The sequence below is a fragment of the Vigna umbellata genome, chromosome 3 (assembly GCF_029865625.1).
Source record: "Vigna umbellata cultivar VRB3 chromosome 3, Vumbellata_1.0, whole genome shotgun sequence".
In the NCBI taxonomy this organism is placed as follows: domain Eukaryota; kingdom Viridiplantae; phylum Streptophyta; class Magnoliopsida; order Fabales; family Fabaceae; genus Vigna; species Vigna umbellata.
Window position 1 is genome coordinate 9,198,174 of NC_142167.1, and position 27,911 is coordinate 9,226,084.

A 27,911-nucleotide genomic window follows, 5' to 3' on the forward strand; every position below is an offset into this window, starting at 1 on the left:
GTGAATACAAATTTTTATTTTAGATAAAAATATAATATGGGCTCACATCCATACGTCTTTTTCTATAAAATTAGAATTAGTCTTTTTGAAAATTTAAATCAATTTAATCTCATATTTTTAGAAGTGCATATATATTTAATTCTTTTATTTTAATTTTTATTAAGTTTATTTAATGTTTTAAACGTGTTTTTAATTAATATTAATATATATATATTCAATATAAATAATTCAAATACTATTATATAATAATAAAATGTGTTTAAAAAGTTAAATAAATCTAATAAAATTTAATTAAAAGAATTAAATATATGTATGTTTAAAGTTAAAAAATTAAATTAATTCAAAGTTTCATAAACAAACTAATTATCATTTTCACTCAAAAATTAAAAATAAAAATATATTTATCCTTGTTCAGACGTTCTTAATGTACCAATTTGAAGTGAAGAAAATGGTAAGAGACTTACATCACTTAAAGTGAATTTAATTTCTACTTTCTGTAATATAAATTAAAAACAAAAAGTTGATCTTAAAAAGATCCAAAACCACACTTATAAATCCGGAACTAGTCTATTTAAGACCTTATAATTATTTTGTATGATGTAGGAAATAAAAAATAAAAAATAAAAAATAAAAAATATAATTTGATATACATAAATATTTTATATTTACTTGATTTATTATTATTATTAACTATTTTTAAAATATATATATATATATATATATAAATTTAGTTTTTATTATTTATTTTTATAATATATATGAAATAAATATATGTATATTATGGTGGAATAGCAAGGTGGTGGCATTTCCCAGGTGACAGCTCAAATTCCACAAAGTGGCATTGTGGTCAATGAAACAATCATAAAGCTTTGAAAAAGTCAAAAAGTGTGTGTGGCAGTGTCTGTGAGCATAGTACTTCTCCTTTTCTCAGTGGAAGGAATATTGCAATATTATTATACACTAAGAATCTTCCTATGTTCACACATCCTTCAATATTATACTTAAAATACAACATATTTTGCAATATTAATTTTGTTTTATGCTTTTTAATATGTGAAGATGAATAAATAAGGTATGAAACAAAACAATAATTATATTATTCAGTTAACAAAAAAGTTTGATAATAAAGATTTGATTGAAAAATATAAAACTTTTAAATATTTAATAAATAAAAATTAAATTAAAAATACTTATATTTATGAAAAAAATTAATATTTAATTAAACTTCATGTAAATCATGTTTTTATTATTCTGTGAAATATTATATTAAAAGGTCAATTTTAAGTTTAATTTAATGCTATACATAAAATTAATTTCAAAGATAAAGTTTGTATTTATTATCATAAATTTGTCTTACTTTTTATCTATACGTGATTTTCAATACATTTTTTTCATTTATAAGTTGTCTGATAATAATATAATAACAAGTGGCACAATACACACAAATAACAAAAGTAATAAATTTTACTAGAAATAATTTTAATATTATTTTAAAAAGTAAAATTTAAATATAACTCAATTTTATAAAATTAAATAATATTTGGATTTATAACGTAAATTTTCAATTTCTTTTGAAACAAATAATTCGAATTTAGATTTAGATTTATTAGTATGAACTACCTTTAGGTACCAATTAATTTAAAGCAATCCAGATCATATAAACTGAAATATGCTCATATTGAAATTAGAGAAATAGAAAATTGGACAACTATTTTTAAAAAGACTAAAACTAAACATCAAAAGACTTTAAAGGAAAAAAAATTGTTTTCTTCCAAAAGTTGCATGGTGATCAAACACAGGTTCAGATTGGAATGATTTAGCAAGAAGCTAGCTGTAATCCATCTCCCAAAGTCAACCTTGTAATGTGTTTTTTTGTGATTTGAGCTCTCTATAAACGACATCATGAATAAATACACACATATATTTGAATAATACCCATTAAAATATGTAGTAGAACAAGAAGAAAAATATATTAAAGTTACTATTTGATCAAGACATTTTCAATTTTAAGTTGTTGTCAACGAAGGAAGAAATCATTATTATTTGGCTTGAGACAAAAAGTTATATTTTCTTATTACGTTTTGTTGGACGCAAACGACAAGAGAAATACTGTTCATAGGGTTTTTCAAAGGATTTTGTTTTTTTTGAACTTATTGCAAACGCGGTTTCGGCTCCTAAGTCCTATCTATTTTAGATTATGAGTTTGTTCTAATATTGTTAAAGAAAAATAAAGTTACTTCTCGTACCACATTCTCATTATTTTGTAGTTTGACCATGATTCTGAATTCGTCAATACAATTTTCTTTAAGTTTTGAGGAAAACATAACATTTCATCAAACTTAATGTACTTTTACTTTGAAACAAATGGCTTTGAAGAGTGAAAATAGACCAATTTTAAAAATTGACTGTGATTTTCCTTTTTCACAAATATGTTAGTTGTAAACTTGTTATTTATTTTATAAATCGAATATCGTGTCAAGTTTTTTATATCACCTTTAGATGTAGCTTGGAGTGGATCTTATATGGTTTTTAAACATTTAAAAAGTTAGTTGAAAACTATGTTCTTGAAAAGTTTGATGTCGAATATTGTAGAAGTCGCCGTCATATCACCTTTAAACATTGGTTTGGAAGGACACTCACGTCATATGGTTTCTAAACATTTAAAAAAGTCAAACGAAATAATTTTAGACTACTTTTTAGTCTAAAACAAATTTGGTCCCCACTAATGTAGTAAAGGGCTCACCAAAATATCAATCCTAGAACTCGGTACAGTTAAGTTCAAAGTATAGAGTTAAGGTCTTGTATTATTTAATAATTATATACTAATGGAGATGGGGACACTAAAATTGAATTTTAAAATAAAAGAATTAAAAATTGAAATTTCTTTAAAAGGAAAATAAGGAAATAAAATATCAAGAACTAAGACCTGAACCTAAACTACAGTTATGAAAAGATGTTGAATCTAACTATGCATACAAGTTAAACAATAACTAAAACTAACCTATACATGCTATGATTTAATGATGCAAGGAAACTAAAAGCAACTTGATATGGAAACTAATGAAAACAATGAACAATGAATGAAAAAGAATGGTTTATGCATATATCCGAACCAAAATTAAAGAATCAGAACAAGGAGAATTGGTTATAATAAAAAACTAGAATCAAATTCATATAGAATTAATGTACAGAGTAGTTGATCATATTTCAAGAAGACATCATGTGAAAATAAGCCCATTACAGGGTCTTTAAAGTTCATTTTAAGAACTTAAAACAATGATCTACACTCAGTTCATCAAAACTAGAATGAATCCAAATCCAGTTTATGTTTTTAACCAATATCAGACATGGAAACCTATTCTGATTGCATAAAAAAATACTTCTAAACTCTAATTCATCTCTGTAATTCATAAAGAAATCAAAACATGCAGAACAATACCTAAATTCTATTATTACAATCAAAAGCAAGATAACAATCTCAAAAGCATAATTGAATTCATAGGTGAATGCACATTGGAGTGAAGAAAGAATACTAAGAATTCTCAAGAAGACATCATGTTAATGTGAATCCCACTTTGCGGTATTCTAGGTCATATTTTATAACCTAATTTTGACTCTTTCCACTCATTTATCCAACCAATGTTCATTAGCATATTCATCAATCTAAAAATTCACAACCAAATTCAATAAAGCATAGAAATAACATTGAATTCAAAAACAAAATCAAAACGTAAACCAGAATAGAACCAAAGCAAGAAATTGAATTTTATTAACATGAAAAGGAAAATTACACACTACTGGACTCACCAAACCATTCACAATTTGTCACCTTCGCAAGCCTATCGGCGAAAGCGAGCAGCCAAGAACTCTACCTCTACGAAAGCATAAAAAACCCTAACTCTAAAACTAAATATAAAACCGCAGAGTGTAGATTGTTCTGAAAGTATGAAAAGTATATTTACATGGTAGAAGCCCCTTTATATACGGTTGAAGAAATGAAAGAGGGAAAAAGAGGAAAAAGGAAACTTGCTTGTGACGCTTCATAATCGGATGACCCTCTTCACTTTGCATCCCTGCTTTCCTCTGGCCGTTTGATCATCTCCAATGGGCAGCTCTGGTTAGCTCTTCTTCTTAAGGTAGGATTGCATTAACGAAGCTCTCCTTTCTTCATCTCATTCAAAGCCCTAGCTTCTTGGGTGCTTTTTCAAATGAATTTCTCGAGAGATAGACCCCTAAAAGCAACATCTGTTAGCCTCCAAAACGCAGAATTGAGTGTTCCTCCCTACACCACCACGGACTACTCCCTACACCTCCTCATTCCTATTTTTATCTTCAGTAAAATTTAATTATTAAGGTGAAACGGATGTGGATATCCATTTTATGACATGAAATTGGCAAGGTCTTAAACTTTTCTAAAATTAAATGCTTCATCTCTATCATTGTTCTTGTATACAATATTAAGACCTCATTCTCAGTTCTAACTTTGACAATAACCTCAAAAGAAGAACTGGGATATGATTGGCAGTTGACTTCTATTTGTCTTTTGGATATATATATCTAACATGCTACTTCACAGGTCAGTGGGTCCAAGTTCTACTACCTGAAAAATGAAGAATTTTTGTTAGAGATGGCTCTTTTAAATTGGACACTCTCTGAAGTGATGAAGAGAGGGTTTACTCCATTAACAACCCCTGAAATTGTGCGATCCTGTGTTGTTGAAAATGTGGATTCCAACCACGTGCAAATAATACCCAGGTTTGTGGTGTGTATCTCTTAACAATGCTCTCTTTCTCAAAATTTGTTATTAAATTATTCTTGACCTTCATGATCATGGACATAAGATTCGTAGCTCATCATGACAAACATTTTTGCCAACCATTTATCCGTGTTAGAAGAATTTGTCCTTTTAATCTTTCCGTTTCATCTTGTTTTATATTATGCTAGAGTTAAGGGCTACAAAGGTCGTACAATTATAATCATAATACGACTTCCAACCTTGTTTCACGATGCAAACATTGCATCATCATTTAATTTTTGCTAAAATTTCCTTGTGTGTTCTGTGTTTAATTAGATGATTTAAGTTCATAGCATCTGTTGATGTTCTTGCCAAACATTGAACAAATTTATTCCATCGATGACAGTGACCAATGCCTCAGCGGCACTGTAGAGATTCTTGTTGGTGGCCTTCATATGGATTCTATACTCTCTAACTCATTCCTACCTTTAAAATATGTGGCATTTTCACATTGTTTTCGAACGGATATCGACATATGTTCAATGCAAAACGAATATGCCACATCCGTTGAGGCCTGAGCGGGTTATCTTCTTCCTCTCCACACAGAGAAAACACAACCGACAGAGAACAAAATGCAACACAAACAATATATTCCAATACATTCAAATGAAATAATACTACCAAATTTAATTTGAACCAATCTCTTGTAGCCCAAACTGCACAGTAGATGCACCCACGAATGAAGCACCACCAACGAACCACCACCACACCAACACCACACCACTAACACACAACCAAGGGACCAAAATGGAGAAGAAAAGATTAAAGAAGTGGAAACGGATATGAAGAATAGGTTGGAAAGAAATAGATCTGAAAGAGAGAAAGTGATAGTTGGAGGTGAGGCTACTGTGAGAGTAAAAATGAGAGTTGAGGGGTGGGGCTACTATGAGAGTGAAAATGAGAGGTAGAGATTTAGGATTTTCTTAAAAAAGTAAAAAGGGTAGTTTTGTAATTAAAAAATTGGGGAGGTGTAGGGAGCAGTTGGGGTGGTGGAGGGAGTAGCTCTCTGTAGCGTTCAACTTAGTTGGAGTTAGCCAATATGCAGCAGCCCAATTCCAAGTATAATTGTAGCGTCCAATGTCCAGCAGCATAGCGCATTTCAGCCAAAAACTTTTCAATTAATTCCATTGTAGCGGCGTTTTCAAATTGCATTGTAGCAGCAATGTCCAAACAAGAATCAACAACGGTGGCCCAACAATGTGCAACACTAGTCCAACCTAATTTAGCCAAGGCACCAACATCCCATTAAAATGCGCAGGCCCAAATCTAACGCAGTAGAGCCCAATTTCATTCAATTTGTTCAATTTTTCAGCATCAGCTTCCAGCAATGGCTTCCAAGCACCCTAATCAGTGGAATAACAACATTGACGGCCCAAATTCAGCTCAATAGCTTCAATTAGCCCAAGACCAGTACCGTTTCAGCCCAATTCTGTAGAAAAATTGAATTAAAGAAGGGTAAAAACAATGAAAGAAAATAATGAATTAAAAAAATATTTTTATTTTGTTTTCTAAAAAAGGAAAAAGAATCTAATTCTTTAAAAAACTAATTTTATTTGCCTAAAAAGAGAAAATTAACCAAATTTTATTAAAGTCATATTTTTACCTTTTTACACTAAACTATTCTATTTCTAAAGAATTAAAAACTAAAGAAACCTAAGAAAAGATTTTTAACAAAGAAAAATATGCAAAAAAAAAAAGTGTTATCAAAGACAATATTCTAAAAAGTTTGATATCAAAAAAATTAGGGGGCCAATATCTAATTATGTTTAAAACATTAAAAAAACCAAAGTGGAAAGGACTTTTCTTATACCCTTTAGGCGTCGAATTCTATAGAGGACGACATCATATCTCATTAGACGTTAGATTGTAGGGTGACCAACATCATATGCTGTTTAAAACATTAAAAAATAAGCATGAAAATCATTTTCTTGTACCAATTAGACATCGGGGCTCCTATAGATAAATGTCTAAGGAGATATGACATTTCCCCATATAGAATCTGACAACATATGTTGTTTAAAGAGTTAAAAAAAGTAGCGTAAGAACATTTCTCGTTCATTGTTTCTTCGAGCTCTCTCTTCTCAAGCCCTTCAGCAGTTGCGACGACAAGTGTGACCACCACCATAGGTAAGTTTTCTTTCATTTAATGCAAAGGCACATTGTTTGGCTACCTTGGGTATAATTTTCTTTTGTTTTCATCGATTATTTTCATGTAGGAATTGTGTTTTGAACACCTTCAAGAAATAGTGCGAGTTCTCTTTTCTCCCTTACCGACAAAGACTCTTCCACAACGACGATGATGATTCCTTCACCATCGTTCAATTTTGTTCAAGGTTTGTTATGTATACTAAATATTGAATGAATATTTCGTATATGTGTTAGCAATTTTGAATATGGCTTGATTTGCATGTGATTTTTGCCATTTTGTTTTCCATTATTTTATTTATCTTGGCCAAATTTTTTTAGGGATTTGAGAAACTTTGTTTGGAAAAGTTTTTCTCACTATTTTATTTCTTGGTTTTATTAACATGTTTGTTTCATTTAAATTTGTAGAATATTTTTACTATCAAATTTAGTTGTATTGATGATGTTTGATTAGTTATTAAATGATTGATTAAATTGTATTTTTAGTTTATATAAGTAAGTTGATTAATTTGGATTTATTAGATGTTGTAGTTTAAATAATTTTAGTTTTTTAAAGATTTATTATAATTTTAGTTTAACATTGGATGAACCTTTGTTTCCATTTGAGATTTAGTACAAATGATTAAACTTTTAATTATTTGTATTAAATCCCGAATTATCTGATCGAACAGTTTGAAAACATTATTTTTCATAATTTGCTGTAATGTGTACATTGAAGTTTATGCATAAATTTTATCATTTTTTGTTATTCTCCAGATGCATACTTGATTGTGATCATAAGTGATCATTTTCATTTCGTGTACTTCGAAGACTAATGTGAAAAGATGCCAAAATTTTATCAAATTTATGATGTTAGACTTCTTCATATACGTGTTAGCAAAATTATGAAAATTATTTTTTTAATAGGTAGAGTCTCACCTTGTGAGAGTTATAAAAAACTGAAATTGATGGAGTATGTTACGAATATAGTATGGATCGAAGTTGGATGTATGAACATTGCATTAGTGAAGAGTATGAAAAAGGGTCGAGTTCTTTCAATATGCTAAAAATCATGCAATCTATGTGAACAAGACATATTTTTATCCTTGTGTTCCTTGTCTTAATCAAATACATCAGAACTTGGGCAACAAACGTGACCATATATTCATCTTCAGTATAGAAAGGAATTATATAATTTGAACTTGATATAGAAAAGTATTACACAAGCCTACAATGTCACGAGGAGCAAATTATGTGGATGAATGAATGAGTGGTCATTTAGATGACATGATACATGATGTAGGTGATTTTTTTTTTAAAAACTCATTTATATGATTCTCTTAAATCTGATTTAGAGGAAGAGATGTACATAGGATGTTCCAACTTTACATGACTATTAACAACTTTGAGATTGTGCAGTTTAAAAGAAAGGAATGGATAGATAAATATAAAATTTTCACATAATTGTTGGAGTTGTTGAAGGAGATGCTTCCAGAAAATAACATGTTACCTATCCATAATTACGGGACAAAGAAAACTCTATGTCCAATGAGTTTGAAATAGAAAAATATATATGCATACCCCAATAATTGTGTATTGTACAAAGATGAGTTTGCTTCATTGAAGACGTGTCCAACATGTGGTTTATTGCGGTTTAAAAAGAAAGTTGATGAATATAGTGGTGATGAAGACATAAATGGTCCACCTTCTAAGGTTGATGAAATATTGCTCGACAAACCTTCCTCAGTGTTCTCTATTTGTATATTTTTACGTTTTATTGTATACACTTTTAGCTTGCACGGAGCATGAGTCACTATAAATACTCAACTCCACCATTGTATTTTCACTTTTGAGATGAATGAGAATTAGATTTATGAAACCAGAATTAATTCTCCTTGAAAGTCAAGGCTAGAGAATCCTAGAGATTCTCCTTTAGCCACCTTCCAAGCACACTCCTTCACTTTCATTTCTCCCTTTTCCATTTCTGCTTCCATGATAATCTCTCTCCTCCATGCAATACCAATTCACCAATCCGTATGAGACCTTTCGCGCTCGTGTGTCAGCAGATTCAGCCACGTCTTCATTGAGCTGTCTCACGTTTTCTCTCGAGCCACATATCATATTTCCTTCTCCCGTAACCACATCAATAATCCATAGCTTCATTTTGCTCTCGAGAATTCATCTTCACATAACACTCTTCATTCGCTTCTTCGAAGGTAGTTTCACTTTCTCGCTGCTTCTCGATAGTTCCCTATTCTCGAGTTTATTTCTTCATTCACAGAGCTCGTCCAACACTGTACAATATATTTCGCTAGGGTTTCCCTCATTTCCTCTTTCCTTCATTTTCACCGATTAAACCTCCCTTGTACCGATTTGATTCACTTTTCACTGATTGAAAACCTTTTTCCCCAGTTTAATCTTCGCTTTACACCAATTAATCGGTCGAGATTAAGGTTTATCCATCATATAGGGTTTCTATGAGTTCGATCTCACTTTTGATTCGTTCGTTCTCTATTTATTGTTTTTCTTTCATGTCTAGAGTTTTTACTGTGTTTCTTCGAGTCCATGTTCTATCTAGAGTGTTCTTCGACATTTCTGTGGCGTCATTCATTGGAGGAAGCTTCGAAGAGACCTTCAAATCCAACTTGTGTCGTGCATTCAGTCCTCTCCTTGGAGCCTTCATCCACAAAGGTGGTGTGGTACTACCTATAATACCTAAATTAAAACGATTGTTTGCCATTAAAGAAGATGCAAATAACCTGAAATGGTACGTTGATGTAAGAAAGTGTGATAATCTTCTTCGACACCCAACTAATTCTCCACAATGGAAGAAGATTGATGAAACATTTCCAGAATTTGGTGCAATATAACAAACTTAAGACTTGAATTTGCTACAAATGGTATGAATCCTTATGGGACTTAAGTAACAAACATAGTTCATAGCCAATTTTGTTGATGATTTACAATCTATCTCCTTTATTATGCTTGAAGAGAAAATATATGATGATATCGGGCCTTAGACAACTTGGAAATGAAATTGATATGTACCTAAATCCATTGATAAATGATTTGAGAATGTTGTGGAAAGAAGGCGTCATTGTGTTCGATTCATATTCTCAAGAAACTTTTGGTTTGCGTACAATGTTATTTTGCACCATAAATTATTTCTCAACATATGGAAACTTGGGTGGTACAGTGTTAAACGTTATTTTGCATGTCCATTTGTGAGGAAAACATAAGTTATATTCAATTGAAGCATGGTCAAAAAACTATGTCTACGAGACATAAAATATTCTTTCATCAAAATCATCCTTACCGTAGAATGAAAAAAGCTTTTAATGAAAGTCTTGAGGATGAAGTTGTGTCAAGACCCCGCAATGGTGAAGAAGTATAGAATTAGGTGAAAAACATTAACATTATGTTCGGAAAACATCAAAAGAATAAGATCATTATGAAAAAATGATCAATATTATTTAATCTTTCATACTAATGTAAACTTAATATATGACATTGTATAAACGTGATGCACGTTGAAAAATATGTATGTGATAGTGTTATCAAGATTTTACTAAACGTAAAAGGAAAGACAAAAAATGGAATAAAAACACGACAAGATTTGGTTGACATGTACATTTGTTTTGTGTTACATCCACAATAATTTAGAAGACGCACCTACTTATCCCTAACCTGTCACACTCTTTCTAGAAAAGAAAAAAAATTATAAATGTTTAAGCATTATGTTATTCTTTAAATATTAGTAATTTTATTTCTATGCAAGATTTAAAGTTAGTTGGTTTAAAGTCCCACGATTGTCATGTGTTGATGCAACAACTTTTACCAATAGTTATTCTAGCCTTACTTATTTCTGTTGGATATCCTTTAACATGTTTGAATATGGTTTTTAATGTCATTTGCAAAAAAGTTATTGATCCTCGAGTGTTAGTTGATTTGGCAAATGAGATCATCAAACTATTGTGTCAATTGGAAATGTATTTTCTACCTTCATTTTTTGTATTATGGTTCTTTTGATAATTCGTCTAATGAGAAAATTTTGATTATGTTGGCCGATTTTCTTGAGATAAATGTATCTAATTAAAAGATAGATGAAGATTTTAAAAGAATATGTGAAGAATTAGTATTAACCGACAATTTCAATTATAGACCGATAATCTTAGTCTCTTTCCAACCAAATACATTAACCCTTGAAAATGCTCAGAAGAATAACTCCAATCATTCCAGCATTTAAAGAATTTTGAATAAGAAAAAAGAGATATTACCAATATATTTACCTCTATTACCTTTGAAAAAGTCACCGATAGTAAGACCAAAACTTTCACACGCTACATCATTAATATTTTTCTTAATCTAACCAACATCGTCAAAACACGTGTATATGAGAAGTATTTCTCTCGTGGTTATATAAAAAGATTTTAAAATAAGAATATGATACATATCATTCTCTGTATGCTTCGTAGAATAATTACCTATTAATTTTACATGTTCTCTAATAGTGTGTATAGAAGTTTGTAATACAACACTTTGTTGGGAATGAAATATTTTGTTAAAATTTATTATAATTTTTTATCTTTCAAACCATCTAAATAGTATAAATTACAACCAGTTAATCAAATGATTTTCAAAATAAAAAACTTCCTGAAAACTTAATAAAAATAATCAAATGAGTCCGCAAATTCACAAAAATGTCACTACAAATCCATAAAAATATTGTGAATAATTTAATGATAACAAGATTTATATTTTTTTCTCTATTAAGATCAAATAATAAAAAGTAAGTTATATTTGTGTAACTTCTAAAATAAAATATTAAATAAATTAAGAGTATTGACATCTTCACCTTTTAAGGTATTGTGGAAATTTTGTAAGATTTGATAAATTATTGTGTTGGTTGAGCTTTGTTCTCGTGGACGATCTTCTTAGGAATTAGTCTATCAAGTGTGCGGACCCTTGGGCCCAAGAATGAGTGAGTACAGAAATTATTCCGTCAATAAAATAATTTGTTTAATATAATTTTTATATATTTATGTGAGTTATTTATATTCTCTCAAGTACGCTTCCATGTATGTTTTTAATTTGATTATTTTCAAACATGTATTTTTGTATAACAATGGGTTAATTTGCATACATTCAGAATACGTATTTCAAAATGAGTATTTAAAAAAACCACTTATTATAAAAAAGAATTTATCACTAAAAAAAAGTAGGAACGGCTTATTTTTAAAATACGTAGATTACACATACGGAAAAGGTAGTAGACGTATATTAATTATTATTATTATTATTATTTTAAAATTACAAAAAGAACTCACCCTACAATTAAAAGGAGATAGTTTTTAAATGTACACTTAATTTAGCTTTTATATGTAGACTTAAATTTTAAATAAATCTAAATAAATCTTAAACTGCAATAATTAAAAATAAAAGTCAGTTGATAGATATGATTTATGTATTTTTTTTTCAAATGTTTTTTCTTAAAATGTTTATACACACAATAAATATATTAAGTTTACAAATAAATAAAAAAATACATATAATTTGATACTATATTACTTTTTTTCACAATACATTTTAACATGTATATATGAATTCATTTTTAATAATAAATTTTAATAACCATATAAAAATTATACATATAATATATATATATATATATATATATATATATATATATATATATATATATAAGATAAATATGCAATATTTAAAACATTTAAAAATAATACGTTTAATGAATATACGATATTTAATCATACGATATCCAAAAGCATTATTGAAACAACTTTTATACTCTAGAATCATTTTACTTTATATATTTATAAAAAATTGCATTAATAGCCTTAAATGGTAAATTTGTTGCATTTCTTATGAAAAATAGATGAAAAAACACAATTAATGAGTTGGATTGTGTTTTTGGAAATTTTTCATAAAATTTTGTATGATGAATGAATGATTTGTTAAGTAATTTTTTAAATGATAAAATTTTGTATAATGAATTAATGATTTGTCAAGTAACTTTTTAAAGAAGAATGTCTTACATAATCTCAAGTTATATGAAAGTTGATTTACCTCTAAATAATATTTCTATTGTATATAATAACATATAAATTTCATATGTACATAATTACTTAAGGATAATATCCACGTGTAATTTGTATAGAAATTCCTTCTATACGTGATTATTCGCATGATCCATTTTGTAATTACATACAAACCTTATTGAATGTAATTATATACACATTTGTAACCATTGAGTGTTATTAAATTTAACTACAAATTTCAAACGTTTTTTTTTATGAATTTTGGCTACAAATAATCTTGATTTTTCTTGTAGTAAGTTTGACAAACACAATCAAACACATTTTTGTCAAATTTTGTTTTCACAAAAACTCTTCTTTTTAGTTTATATGTAAATCAATAATATGTAATGTAAAAGGTTTAAAGGGATTAAAGATTTATTCTAAATTTTTCTATACTAGTTTGTTTATAAACAACAAAATACATTTATATATCAATCAATTTGATTGAGTACCAATAAATAAACTAATGTTACTTATATAAGTAGGTATTATTTAAATCTCATCCACTCGTATCTAAAACAACTAAAGTATTATTTGGACACAATTATTTTAGGTTAAAACCTATGTATTATTTGGAACACAGTCACTCTTCATGATGAGTCTCTAACTCCAACCAAGGATGAAGACACATACTTAGGAAAAATAAGCTTCTTTAGGGGGAAGTTTCTTCATCTTCTTTCTTTTATTTGGTTTAATTTTTCTTCTTTTTTATCTTAGAATAAATTATAGACTCATGAATTACTTCTTTTTTTTGTAAGATTATTGTTGGACACCCTTAGTTTGATAAGGGGAGAACCTAGATGGATTAAGAAGGGCCTTAGAGCTTGGTCCAACATGTGGGGTTTCATTTGAAGTGGAAAGGAGCTTGATTGACCTTCTAGATGGTAAAAAATGTGGGAGAGAGCTTTGGAGAGAAAGGGAGACTTTTGTTAACCTTCTAGATTGCTTTGACACTCTTGGAGAGCAAGGAAGAGAGCATGGACTACCTAGGTTACCCTAACATTTTATATTTGTTAAGAGGTCCTTAATCGTGCCTAAGGGAGTCTCCATATCACATGTAAAGGATTGATAAATATTGAATTTGAGAGACACATTTGTTCTCATTTGTGAGCTTTGCTCTTGTGAGAGTGTTTAATCTTGCTCTTATCTTGAACCTTGGTTCAAGTGATGACAACTACCTATTGTCTTTGGTAGCCTAGTTCCCAAAGTGGTGTGCCTCATTCCATTTCCTCGTTCCATTTCCCATCCCATTCTATTCTCTTCATCTTTTGTTATTTTATTCCATATTTTTTTATGTTATTACTTTTATGCTTTCGCACCTTTTAGGTTCATTATTATTATCTTGTTTTGTTTCAATTGAAACCTTTCTTCCTCTATTTTTAGCTCCTTGAAGTGAACTTTCATATCTAGATAACTATTTGATTATCTTAATGTCCAATAAGAATCTTCTTAGAGTTTTCTTGAGAAACTTTAACATAAAACCTTGCACTCATTTAAAATTGTAAGATGGATCTACATCAATTGGCTAAAACCATTAATTATTGTTCGGAATGCAATCACGTCTTCCTAAGATTGAGTATTTTTTAAAACACAACCACTCCTGACTAAGATTGAGTACTATTTAGAAACATAACCACTTCAGGCTAAGATTTAGTATTTTTTAAAACATAATCACTTCTAGTTAAGATTAACTATTGTTTGAAACACAATCATTCTTGACTAAAACTAAGTATTCTTTGAACAACAACCACTCCTGGATAAAATTGAAAGGTTTTAAAAGAAAGTAATCTAAAATATTAGTGGGATGCTCACTAGAAAGAGGGTTATTATGTCTTACGATGGATACAAGATAAATTTGATTCTTCTAAATAGCCATGAACACAGATAATGTTCTTCCTCACAAGTATAAATTAAGGATTGCTTAAGAAAACCAGGGTTTGTTTATGTTTTTATTGTAAAAGTTTCATCAGCCTTCCTTCTTCACCAAAATCTTCTTTATATAGAGCTTGAAAATAAGATTCATTACAAGTTCTTTAGAGTTTTTATGACATAATTGTAAGTTTTTCTTTTGCTAATGCTTTTTCTTGCGTTTGACCACATTTTGAAGTTGTAAAACACACAAAAATGATAAAACAATTGGCTCTATAAGAGGGTTGAGTAGAATTTTAGATTCTTTTTCATATAACACTACACTAGATCGTCTAGTTCACAAAGATCAAACATATAAAATATTTTATATTGGTTTACCCAAATTCATAAGTTATGTCTAATTCTCTTTTAAGCACACTACTTAACAGGTTATACTAATCAACGAACGATTATAATGAGTACATCAATCTCTCCAAGTTACAATGAGTACACAAACCTCTCCCGATTGTGAATACAATTTAAGCTCACTTGTGAAAGCTTCACAATGTGAAGCATTTACACATTTTTCTCACAAGCCATAAAGAAAATAAATTATACAAGAAGATCTAGAAATATGTATTGTTGATGTAGGTTCTAAAAAATCAACTTGTTCTCTTTATATAACTTCTTAAAATTTGACCGATGATTCTATATAAGGTAGACTTGGATATATAAAGTTTTCGTATTGAGATCTCAAGTTGTATATTTCCTCTTTATGATAGAGAATGCTTGCTTTGGAATGATTTAATTTGATCTCCTCAAAATTCATATGTTTTAAGTCTTATAAAGGAAACAATTGGAATAATGTATGCAAATATAACACTTAAGTATAATTAATCATACTTAAGCATGAGCACATAAGATTATTTGTTTCCTAAATAATTGATCATAGACACGTTGGATTCATACAACCAATTTATTCATAAATAAAATAGTCGTTTGAGATTAATTTTAACTTAGTCTATAATGCATTTATCAGTTTGATTTGATTGATTTTATTAAAACTAATTTTAATATATCAAACGTCGTATGTAAAAGCGTTAAACGATATCTTTATGGTTGTTTGATTAGAGATAGAAACATACTTATCAAAATATCCTTCAATTGCATAAACACACATGTTATCATCATATGAAATGTTAATTCACATTATTTATATTGTTTGTTATCATTAAAATCATTAGGTAGCTTATACGCATTAAATCGTCTAAGGAGGTTCATTATATATTTTGATCTAAAATTAAATGCTCTTGACTAAACATTAAATGCATGTTTTCTCAGGCAACATCTCTAGAATAGGCATGTAGCATTTTTGTTTTCACTTTTTAAGCAAAGCACATGGCCTTGAAATAGTTAAGTGACTCTCCAACATTAACATCTCGCCTTTTTCATAAAAGGTCTTTGTATGAGACAACTTTCAACACATTTTTTAAGAGGTCTTGATGCTAATAAAAAAAAGTTGAGTTATTCTTAATATAATGAAGAAACATGTATTTATAAGCCTAAAATAACCATTTATATGCTTGATGTGTATTATGAAATGTACAAGATTTTCATCTCTTTCTTTCTTATAAACAAAGTATGCTTATTTGAATCTACCGAAACAAAAACTTATGAAGAAGATAAAGAGTATACATAACGTTTATGTTTAACAAAACATACTAAATCACATTTGCAGTTAAGTTAAATTTGTTTTACATTTTTGTTGTTGAAATACTGCCAAAATCATACAAAGACTATATTAAACTAAGAGCTAACAATTTTCTAAGTATATTTTTATTATATAATTATGCACCTACATGTATATGTATCCATCTTTATGAACCAATAATAATTAAAATTTAATTTACAGATAAAGTACACATATATTTATATACTAAATATTATATTCTATAATAATAAATTTTCTTCAAATAATAATTTTACAATTAATCATGAGTATAAAATCATATTGTGTATAAGAAAATAATAGGTTAAACCCCTTTAGTTGCCCCTATTTATGTGGGTTTTTCCCAGTTTGATCCCGTTTTTTTAAAATTTTCAATTGAATCCTAAAAAGTGCTAATTTGAATCAATTGAGCCCCTACCGTTAATTTGGCTTAACAGGGTTAAGGTTTTTCTGAGATTGGAAATTGACATGTCAATTTTTTTAAACGTGACATTCTCATACCTTTGTACGTGGAATATATTATTAAAAAGAAAATTCTGAAAATTGAAACCCAAAGGTTCATCGTCTTCCTCAAACATCGAGCTATCTTTCGTTGGCATTTTATTAGAGAAAAAGAAAATGGAAGATGACTGGGGCTTGAATGGGTTTTCGCGTTTGGAATCGGGGTTGAAATTGGGTTTCCTGATTGTTGCGATTTTGGGTGTTCTCTTAAATCTTTTCTGCAGTTTTGGGTCTCACGAATTGGGGGTTAGGGTTTGCAATTTGTTCTTGCAAATTGGGGTTTTTGATCTTGTTTAGGAATTCTCTTCTAGGTGCTCTATTCTTGTTTTCTCAAATTGCACTTTGGGGTCAGAGTTCTGCTTCTTGTGTTCTTGATCTCGTAAGTTTCATTTGAGTTGATGATCGAGATTTTGGGATTATGGCTTTCAGGTTCTGTTTTGGAATTGGGGTTCATATTTTGAGATAACAACAATTATTCTAGATGTTAAAGCACGATTTGGAGAAGCCAAGCGATGACTCAAGACCGGTTGGAATGTTAAGCACGTGGAAGAAAGAGGTCTAAGATGGATCGAGATCGGTGTTGCCAGGGGGAACAACGACATCAATTGGGGCAACCAAACTACCAGGGGGAACATCAAAGACTTGTAGTGTTGGGTGGTGTTTGAATGACGACGAGGTAGGTTGATGAAGATGTTCGCGAACTGGTGGAGAAATCGAACTCGGGACGGCGTTGCGATTCGCGTTCAAGGGTTCTGCTGGAGAAGATGAAGATGGTTGTTGGAATGCTATAAATTGATTGCGTGACGGCGGCACAAGGTGGTCTTGCGGCGGCGACGCTGGTGTTGGGTGATGGCGAGGTTGCGACAAGGTGGTAGGGTGGCTAACGGCGGCCTAGGGTTGCCCATGGTGCTGACGATGGCACAAGCACATTCCTCTCAACATGCCACGTTTACAGAAATTGACACGTCAACCTCTAACCTCAGCAAAAACTTAATTCCGTTAAGCTAAATTAATAATAGGGGCTCAATTGATTCAAATTAGCACTTTTTAAGACTCAATTGAAAATTTTAAAAAAATAAGGATCAAACTGAGAAAAACCACATAAATAGGGATAACTAAAGGAGTTTAACCAAAATAATAATATTATAAAAGTTAATTATATATTGTATTTAATAAACACTACCTTTAATAAATATTAAATTAATCATACTGTTAAAAGTTTTGGTGGTCTCAAAGTCGAGCATTCAAATTGTTCATGACTTTTGTCTATTCTTTAATTTATAGGTACATAGTATGGTTGTAAACTGAATAATAAATATATATCTTTGAATCTAAAGATAAAAAATATTAGAAAAATGATATTATTTTTATCTGCAAATAAATTATTAACTTTTAAGAACATAATGATCTTTTTTATTATCTTATATTATAGAGAATTTATGTATTTTATTTATGAGCTTTATCTTGTTTATTTGATTTTGATCGAATAATATCTATATGATTCCAAGATTCCTTAATTAGCACTTGAACGTTTTCCAAAGCTATGATGGTACATATACTAAAACTATATTAATGTTATTTTTATCATATACAATATAACTTCAATAAATTTACTAAATATTACATTTGTTAGTTTTAAGGAGTATATTCAATTTCACGTGATTAAAAATTGTAAATGCTAAAATAAATTTTGAGATAATTATGATAAAAGTTAGAAAATTCGGTATAACTTCGAAATCTTTTTCAGAACAATCAACTTTATTATCTCAAAATATTTGATTGGATTATACACAGTTTTTTCTTTTTTACCATTTACAATTTAAATTCTTATAAAAACACACATTATGATATTTTTTAATCAAACAAATAACTGATAAAATATATAAGAAGTAATCAAACAAATGTTTTTCAAATTTGTGAGTGAAGTTTTCTTAGAAGCTTTTAACAAAAATACAAAATTTGAGAAAAAGATTTATGAGACACTGTAATTTATTTTATACAAAAAATAATCAAATTCTATTCTGTCCTTTCATCCTTCTGAACATCTATTTTTTTTTTAAATTTTTTTAACTGATGCATATTATTTTTTAAGAAAATTGTTTAATATTGTATTATTTATTATGTGTGAGCTGAGCTTAATTTGCACGCGCCTTGTTATTGACTGGTTTTAAAAGGAATAAACCTTGAGCGGGAAAAAGCATCAATAAATACTAATATATTAATTTTAATTTTAATAATCATTAGTAGGAGTGCTAATTTTCTATTTTATTTTGTATTAATAATTAATAATTAATAATATTCATTAAGAGGGTGTGGTAAGTAGAAGGTACGCGACACGTGCTCGGGTCTGGGAGAGTCGGATTGGGAAACGAAGAGAACAGAGTGGCTTCGGAAACCCTAAGCTTCACGCATTTGGGGAACCTCCTTCCTCCACTCGCTCATGCTCCTCGCGTGACCTTCTTCTTCTTCTTCTTCTCTCTCTCTCTTCATCTCTCTCTCTCCTCTTCACTCTCAACACACATCGATCATCGTCAAAACCATCGTCAATCCCTCTTTTCAGGTACTCTCTCACCATGATTTCCTCCTTTTTTTTTATTTTCTTCATTCATTCATTGGCGATCATTAATCAAATACTATGTGCTTATGTGTGTATGCGTGCGCGAGAGATGGAGAGATAGTATTGTGCACAAGGAAGTGGAATTTGGATTGGAATTCGAAGTTTTGTGTGTTTTTGTGCTAGTTGGTTAGGTACTAAAATTGTTAGGCGAGGTGCCAGTGTTTGTCTCTGTGACTTAGAGACTTACTGTGTTTGATTAACTTAACTGTGAAATTAAAGAGAAAATAATGTCGTGACGTAGATGAATGAAAGAATTAGTTGGAGTGTTAACATTTGTGGTTTGGCATTTCAAGTTTGTTGACTTGTGTTTTTGACTTGTGTGCTATGAGAGACGAAGGGTACTGTGGTTTTGGAGGTTAGACTTGCTTGGCAGAATTGTGTTGATATTGTGGTTCTTTTATTTTGTTGAATGAAGTTGAATTTGAAATGGTTTTAGATTTGTTAGTTATTGCAAGTGGTTTTGGAGGTTAGTTAGACTTAGTCTTCTTGAGATTCTCTAAAGTATGGTCAGCCTTTGAAAAGGATGTTAACTATTTGGATTGAATTGCGTGAGCAATGCTTCAATTTTTTGTCGGATGTGTACCATTCTATTAATGTTGATGTTTCTTGAGGTTGAGTTAAACCCTCTGGAGGGCTCTGAAGTGATGTTTCGCCACTGGAACAAGTTGAACAGTTGCTGAGTGCGGAATCCCAAAACTATGTAATAGAAACACACCGTTGTAGCCTTTGGTGCTGCCATAGTGGTGCTGCCAACCTCCACAAATTGCCTATTGGGGTTGGCGAAAAAACCCTGTTATAGCATTATGGTGTAATGGTTATTTCATAACATTACAGTGGAAAGAATAATTTGCAATTTGAATTAAATTGTGACAGCCTAATCTTTTGGTTGATATCATTATATTAATGTTGATCTCTAGGTTGTTTTATGAGCTCTAGGTTATTTTATGAAATTCAATGAATGGGGGTGGAAAGATGAGAGAGATATCAAGAAAAGCGAAAAGGTAGGAAGAGGATGTAACAAGTGATGTAATGGTAAAGAAAGATAAGGATGGGAAGAAAATTGGGTGGAAATGAGATGGAAGAGAAAGTAGGTGGTGGAGGATTATAGTTTTTCTTTTATGCTTGGAAAATGATTTGTCGAAGCAAATTATTTGCTTGGATTGAACAATTGGATTTATATGCTTCTTTCCTTGAGTTTTTTTGTATGCTATGCATTTTATAGAAATAGTTGGCTGTGGAGCTTTAGGGGCATTTTGTCTTTCTGTAAAACCTTCCTGTTGTCTGTCAGTGCTTGTTGCTTATTGTTAACCATGTCTGCTTCAACTTCTATCTACTTGGAAGGTATGCATTATTTCCACCAGAAATATCAGAACGAGGAACTTGAGGCCAACATTAGTCAATAACTCAGACTCATGTTATTTCTTTGCTCTTATGTGCTCTGATGATTTGTTTCTCACAGGGAGGTGTTCAGAAACTCTGGTGATCATATCCTTTTGTCTGAAGGAAATGATTGCATAGTCACAGTAAGAGAGGATCAGATGGAACAGAGGAGGTCATTGATGTGAAGGGTCTGAAAATTCTGGTTCCTGTACCAAATCCTTTAATGTGGATATTAGTTGTTTTCTGCCTTTTTTTTTATATGGTAGCCTTCTTGTTTGACTGCTAGTAATATTATAGGCAAGTGAGGTGGAGTTATGTTCTACTTCAGGGTTGAGTGTCACTTTGATAAACTCCATAGGGAGGGGGGTTGAAGTGGAAATACACTTTTTCCATTCTATTTCAGTTGGTTTTTGTAGGGTCCTGATTATGGCTGCTTCATTATTTTTCTGAATGCTATTATGGGAAAAATAACATGGTCTGTATAGATCATAGTTGTATATGGTCCTTTAATATGGGAAATTTCATACTTTCAAATTATTATTTTTTTCAAATTGCAATAGTAAGTTATTTGTATAAGAAGAATATTAGTAACTCTTAGAAAATGAATTTTAGGTCTAATTCAACCTCTAAAACCGACTTGTAAGATGAGGTTTGAACTCACTTATGTACTATAATTTGATTTTAGCTCTAGTCAATATGGTTCTTCAACACATCTCTAATGCCAAAGGACTCAATATCTTGAGCATGGGAATAAAGGGGGGCCCATAGTGGGTGACATGATAGACTAGTAAACCTCGATAGGATTAGAATAAGCTCGGGTACCATCTTAAAAAGTGGATTTGAAGCCTATATCACAAAAACAACTTGTAAAGTAAGTTTTGTACTCACTTATACACTATAATTTGACCATATCTCTAGTTGATGTGAGATCTCCAACAATGTAGATATTTTTGCTTTCGGTGAATGTGACATTGTCCTGTTAGCTTGGAACATTTTAGTTCCACTAATTTTTGAAGCTTTGATATGAGTAAATAGGGCTAAGCTTCAAATATCAACTTGGTTGGAGAGAAACCCCAAAGTTTTCAATAATAAATCCTTTGTATGGTATATAACAGTCTTCTTTGCCTCTTTATCGCATTCAACTTATGAGGTTTTAGAGGGATTTTTGGGTAAATGAAAAATAGTTTAATGACTTTACACTCCTATGATGAGCTTTTTATAGCCCATTCTTTGTTCTTTAAAGAGGATTTCTTGGTCTTCGAGAGAAACCCCAAAAATTAAATTTGGCTGTTGTGAAACTTAGCTGTTTGTGAGTTCTAAAAGAGGTTAAAAAATCCTAGACTTTGATGACAAAAAAATGCAACATAACACACTCCTTTCACTTTACGACACTTTACCCATGGACACTTCACTCAACTTAATCAATGGTAAACACCCTCTGTAGGTAGCCATTTTTGAAGCATCGAAATTCAATTCTGATACAAATTTGATAAGCACCCTAGCACTAGAGGAATCCACCCTCAATATATAGCAAGGGGGGAGAACAAACACTTACATAACCCATCGAACATCTCATTACTTGATAAGGGACTTGGGTACTCTATATACCCAAGTTCTTATCATGTGATCACCAAATACCCATTATAACCCTTTATTGGAAGTCAAACCACTTGTTCGCACATCTAGGTGACATGGCACTGTCGGTGCTGTTGCTAGCCTCACCTCTACTTACACAATAGAACAATTGATATAATTTGGTTTATCTATTTGGATGGGATTTTGATACAGACCCACACCTTAAAAGCTTATAAGAAAAAGAAAGGAATGAAATGAACACTGATGTATGTATTGTTCTGTCAACAAAAACATGAAATAGAAGGATAACAAATCGCGCCCAGGGCTACCCTCCTCTCTAGAGCAACACGAACGGTTCCTCTCCTCTGTCAACCAAAATCCCAGTCCTCCCCAACGTTTAGCAAAAACTGGATACAAATAGAATCTCTCCATTCCCCTCCTGATTTCTCCCTCCTCTAACTACCTGCCACCTCAGCCCTTGGATTCTTCTTTCTCACGTATACTTTTCCCCACTGTGCTTGGTACCTTCGTGGGCTAGAGGTTGAGGAAGCCCACTCATTCTCTGGGCCTCGTCAGATATGAAAGAGAGTGTTCTCCTAGCATTTCTCATATTCAAATCAGGTCCCTATTTATTTAGTCGTTATTTTGTGCAGCATATGAATTTCTGCGGAAAATGACTTAATTTCCATGGCAGCCTTCATTTTCTCTTCTCAAGATCATGTAAAGAATTTGGGCCCTCTATAAATTGTCATGGAACTTACCCCTAAATTAGGAGCATTGGTTGGTTACTAATTGATGTTTCAAAATATGTACATATGCTTATTATCTGTGACTGTTTCTGCCTATAATAAGGTTATGCTGTCAATTCTTCTATAGATGATTTAACTATCTTGTGCCTTTAAACTAGCAAATTGTTTTCCTTTTTAGTTAAAATTCCTTGTCATGATCTATATAGCTTTCTTTTGTTCCTAGAAAATGCATTGGTTGGTTACTAATTGATGTTTCAAAATATGTACATATGCTTATTATCTGTGACTGTTTCTGCCTATAATAAGGTTATGTTGTCAATTCTTCTATAGATGATTTAACTATCTTGTGCCTTTAAACTAGCAAATTGTTTTCCTTTTTAGTTAAAATTCCTTGTCATGATCTATATAGCTTTCTTTTGTTCCTAGAAAATGCATAATCACACAGGGAGGCAGTTAATGAGGTGAATTACTTGATCGTTTGACATGCCTTTCCTTTATATTTTTCAGTACCCTTGAAACCACTGAGCCGAAAGCTTCTTTCGTCATGGATATAGATCTCCGGTTACCTTCTGGTGAACATGATAAAGAGGATGAAGAAACAACTACAATTGATAACATGCTGGACAGTGAAGAAAAATTGCATAATGGAGGTATAGATGGCAGAAATATAGTTGATGCTGGTATTGAGGTACATGCTCTAAATGGTGGAGATTTGAATTCACCCACAGTTGATATTGTAATGTTTAAGGAAGATACAAATCTTGAGCCACTTTCTGGCATGGAATTTGAGTCTCATGGGGAAGCTTATTCTTTTTACCAAGAATATGCTCGGTCAATGGGATTTAACACTGCAATACAAAATAGTCGTCGTTCAAAAACATCAAGAGAATTTATAGATGCGAAGTTTGCTTGCTCCAGATATGGAACAAAACGAGAGTATGACAAATCATTTAATCGACCACGTGCTCGACAGAACAAACAAGATTCTGAAAATTCAACAGGTCGAAGATCTTGCTCTAAAACTGATTGTAAAGCAAGCATGCATGTAAAAAGAAGGTCAGATGGAAAATGGGTTATACATAGCTTTGTGAAAGAGCATAATCATGAGCTTTTACCAGCCCAAGCAGTTAGTGAACAAACAAGAAGAATGTATGCTGCAATGGCTAGGCAGTTTGCTGAATACAAAACTGTGGTTGGTCTCAAGAATGAGAAGAATCCATTTGATAAAGGTCGGAATTTGGGCCTGGAGTCAGGGGAGGCTAAACTCATGCTTGATTTTTTCATACAGATGCAAAATATGAATTCTAACTTCTTTTATGCAGTAGATCTTGGTGAAGATCAACGTCTGAAAAATCTTTTATGGATTGATGCTAAAAGTAGGCATGACTATATCAACTTTTGTGATGTAGTGTCATTTGACACCACGTATGTTAGAAACAAATATAAAATGCCTCTTGCACTTTTTGTTGGAGTGAACCAGCACTACCAATTTACATTACTTGGATGTGCCTTGATATCAGATGAAAGTGCTGCCACTTTTTCTTGGCTATTTCGGACATGGCTGAAAGGAGTTGGTGGTCAAGTTCCAAAAGTGATCATTACTGACCATGACAAGACATTGAAGTCAGTTATTTCAGACATCTTTCCTAATTCTAGTCATTGTATTTGCCTATGGCATGTATTAGGGAAGGTATCAGAAAATTTAGCTCCTGTAATTAAAAAGCATGAGAATTTTATGGCAAAATTTGAAAAATGCATTTATAGGTCCTTGACCAGTGATGATTTTGAGAAGAGATGGTGGAAAATTGTTGATAAGTGTGAACTTCGAGAGGATGAATGCATGCAGTCATTGTATGAAGATCGAAAGTTATGGGCACCAACATTCATGAAAGATGTTTTCTTAGGTGGTATGTCTACTGTCCAGCGATCTGAAAGTGTAAATTCCTTCTTTGACAAATATGTTCATAAGAAGACCTCTGTCCAAGACTTTGTCAAACAGTATGAATCAATCTTGCAAGACAGGTATGAAGAGGAAGCAAAAGCAGATTCTGATACTTGGAATAAATTGGCAACTTTAAAAACTCCTTCACCTTTGGAGAAGAGTGTTGCAGGGATTTTCACTCATGCTGTATTCAAGAAAATTCAAGCTGAGGTTGTAGGTGCAGTTGCCTGTCATCCTAAAGCTGACAGGCAGGATGATACAACCACAGTTCACAGGGTTCATGACATGGAAACAAGTAAAGACTTTTTTGTTGTGGTGAATCAAGTGAAGTTCGAGTTGTCTTGTATATGTAGGTTATTTGAATACAGAGGTTATCTTTGTAGACATGCATTGATTGTTCTTCAATATTCTGGACAGTCAGTGTTCCCGCCTCAATATATTTTGAAACGGTGGACAAGAGATGCAAAGCTCAGGAATATAATTGGAGAAGAATCTGAACACATGCTAACTAGAGTGCAACGGTACAATGATTTATGTCAGCGAGCACTGAAGCTTGGTGAAGAGGGATCATTGTCCCAAGAGAGTTATAGTATTGCATTCCATGCACTACATGAAGCACACAAAAGTTGTGTGAGTGTTAACAATTCTAGTAAGAGTCCTACAGAAGCTGGTACATCAGGGGCTCATGGTCAGCTTTCCACTGAAGAAGATACACAAAGTAGAAATATAGGCAAGCCAAACAAAAAGAAGAATCCAACTAAAAAGAAAAAGGTTTGCTGTTTATAAGAACTTGACTTCTACGCTTTCATGTTTTTGCTATATGACCTTCTCTATGACTTGCAGGTGAACTCTGAAGCAGAAGTGATGACAGTTGGTGCCCTAGACAACTTGCAACAAATGGTTTGTTCTCCTACAATTCGTTAACCCTTAAAAATGTTTGATCTTTTAGTCTTTGGGATAAAAACATGTAGATGAAAAGTTATGAAACAATACATGTGAATTTCAATTTATTTTAATGAATACATGTGTCAGCTTGCTTGAATTACACAGCCGTTCAGTTAAAAGGAACCTTCTTTTGCAGGAAAAATTCAGCACAAGAGCAGCAGTAACCCTTGAAGGTTATTATGGTACACAACAGAGCGTGCAAGGAATGGTATGAATACGACATACTAAAGTTCTAATATTTTATAATATATATTTAATGAGTTAAACTTTATAACATTTTTTTATTTCATGATGGTGTAGTTGAACTTAATGGGACCAACTCGTGATGATTACTATGGGAATCAACAGACTCTTCAGGGGCTGGTGCGTAAAAGAACTTGTGATAATCTTTTGTTAAATATTTTTTACAGTATAATAATATAGAAACTGTGTTTACATGTGTAGGGACCAATAAGTTCAATACCAACCAGTCACGATGGTTACTATGGTGCACATCAGGGCATTTCTGGTCTGGTATGGTTTACTAAAAGCCAAGGATAATTTTCTTTCCCTCATAATGTTTGATGAATTCTTATACGGTTCAAACATGCAGGCACAATTAGATTTTTTGCGAACTGGCTTCACATATAGCATTCGGGTTAGTATGGTAATTCAAACATTCTTACTTAATATTTTTTCTGAAGAGCACTTCTATAAATAGCTTCATTGTGGCAGGATGATCCTAACGTGAGAGCAACACAGTTGCATGAGGATCCATCAAGACATGCATGATTGTCATGTTATCCTTTTGGAACAAGGTAGTTTATATTTTGAGCCAACCCCAATATTTTGTTGTGATTAAATGAGTAATTTCGTTGAAGACGAATGTTTCAAGTTGTGTTTCAAATTGTTCCTATTTATAGGCTGATGAAGTGAGAGCTACTAGATGATTTTCTGGCGTTGAGAATGGATACCTCTTGGCCATTTGAGGTTATAGTGGAAAGTCTCCAAATCCAGTATTTGTAATATAATACTGTTATATTAATAATATAATATAGGATAACTGCAATTAAAGTCTACTATAAATATTAATAGATATTGTAAGGCTTTAGCGATCAACCTCATTTGGAGATTGTTGTATTATATACTTATTCTTTAGGCTGCTTGAGAAATTGTAATTATGAAATATTTGTTAGGAATGAAGTATTTCGCATGCTTATTTCCTTTAGTGCAAATGGTACTCTTACATTTATAATTTTATTTTCTCCTTTGGTCAATATATTCTGTATTTATAAGTGTCAAATTACAACATTTTTCCCTTTGAAACATAATTATGCATGAGTCCTGAATGCATGTTCATAGATCAATAATTCTGTTACTTTTAACAACTGAGAATGTTCAGTTGGCATGACAGCAATTTGTACTTTTTGATAATAACAGGGAGGGGTGTTTACGACTTAGTTCAGTTTTTTCTTTTTTTTTATGAAAATGTTATTTGAGCTAAATATAACTTTAACTGTTGTTAAGTGTGCTTTCAATATAATAAAAATGAAAAGTTTGTAGCTAGTATATGAAAAGTTTAGATGTTTCAATATAAACAATGACATTAACTTTTCATTTAACTTTCGAATA

General features: G+C 31.2%; 1 protein-coding gene across 2 annotated transcripts; it reads left to right on the forward strand.

Moving 5' to 3' along the window:
- Positions 1-19,417: 19,417 nt before the first annotated feature.
- On the forward strand, positions 19,418-27,507 carry LOC124845987 (protein FAR-RED ELONGATED HYPOCOTYL 3). 2 transcript variants are annotated; one of them, XM_047323191.2, is made up of 10 exons: positions 19,513-19,652; positions 21,169-21,277; positions 23,921-26,126; positions 26,199-26,255; positions 26,437-26,508; positions 26,601-26,663; positions 26,745-26,813; positions 26,893-26,937; positions 27,015-27,097; positions 27,203-27,507. In XM_047323191.2, the coding sequence occupies exons 3-9, from the start codon at positions 23,958-23,960 to the stop codon at positions 27,069-27,071; spliced, it is 2,532 nt and encodes an 843-aa protein (XP_047179147.1). In that variant the 5' UTR covers positions 19,513-19,652; positions 21,169-21,277; positions 23,921-23,957; the 3' UTR covers positions 27,072-27,097; positions 27,203-27,507. The 2 variants fall into 2 exon arrangements, with proteins under 2 accessions (XP_047179150.1, XP_047179147.1); XM_047323194.2 differs by lacking the exon at positions 21,169-21,277 and having other exon boundaries at positions 19,418-19,652.
- Positions 27,508-27,911: the final 404 nt, after the last annotated feature.

Bases quoted from the DNA above. Each gene is read 5' to 3' on its own strand.
- LOC124845987 (XM_047323194.2), top strand. From the start codon at position 23,958: ATGGATATAGATCTCCGGTTACCTTCTGGTGAACATGATAAAGAGGAT. The intron at 26,127-26,198 runs GTTTGCTGTTTA...TATGACTTGCAG, and splicing joins ATCCAACTAAAAAGAAAAAG to GTGAACTCTGAAGCAGAAGT. The intron at 26,509-26,600 runs GTATGAATACGA...ATGATGGTGTAG, and splicing joins AACAGAGCGTGCAAGGAATG to TTGAACTTAATGGGACCAAC.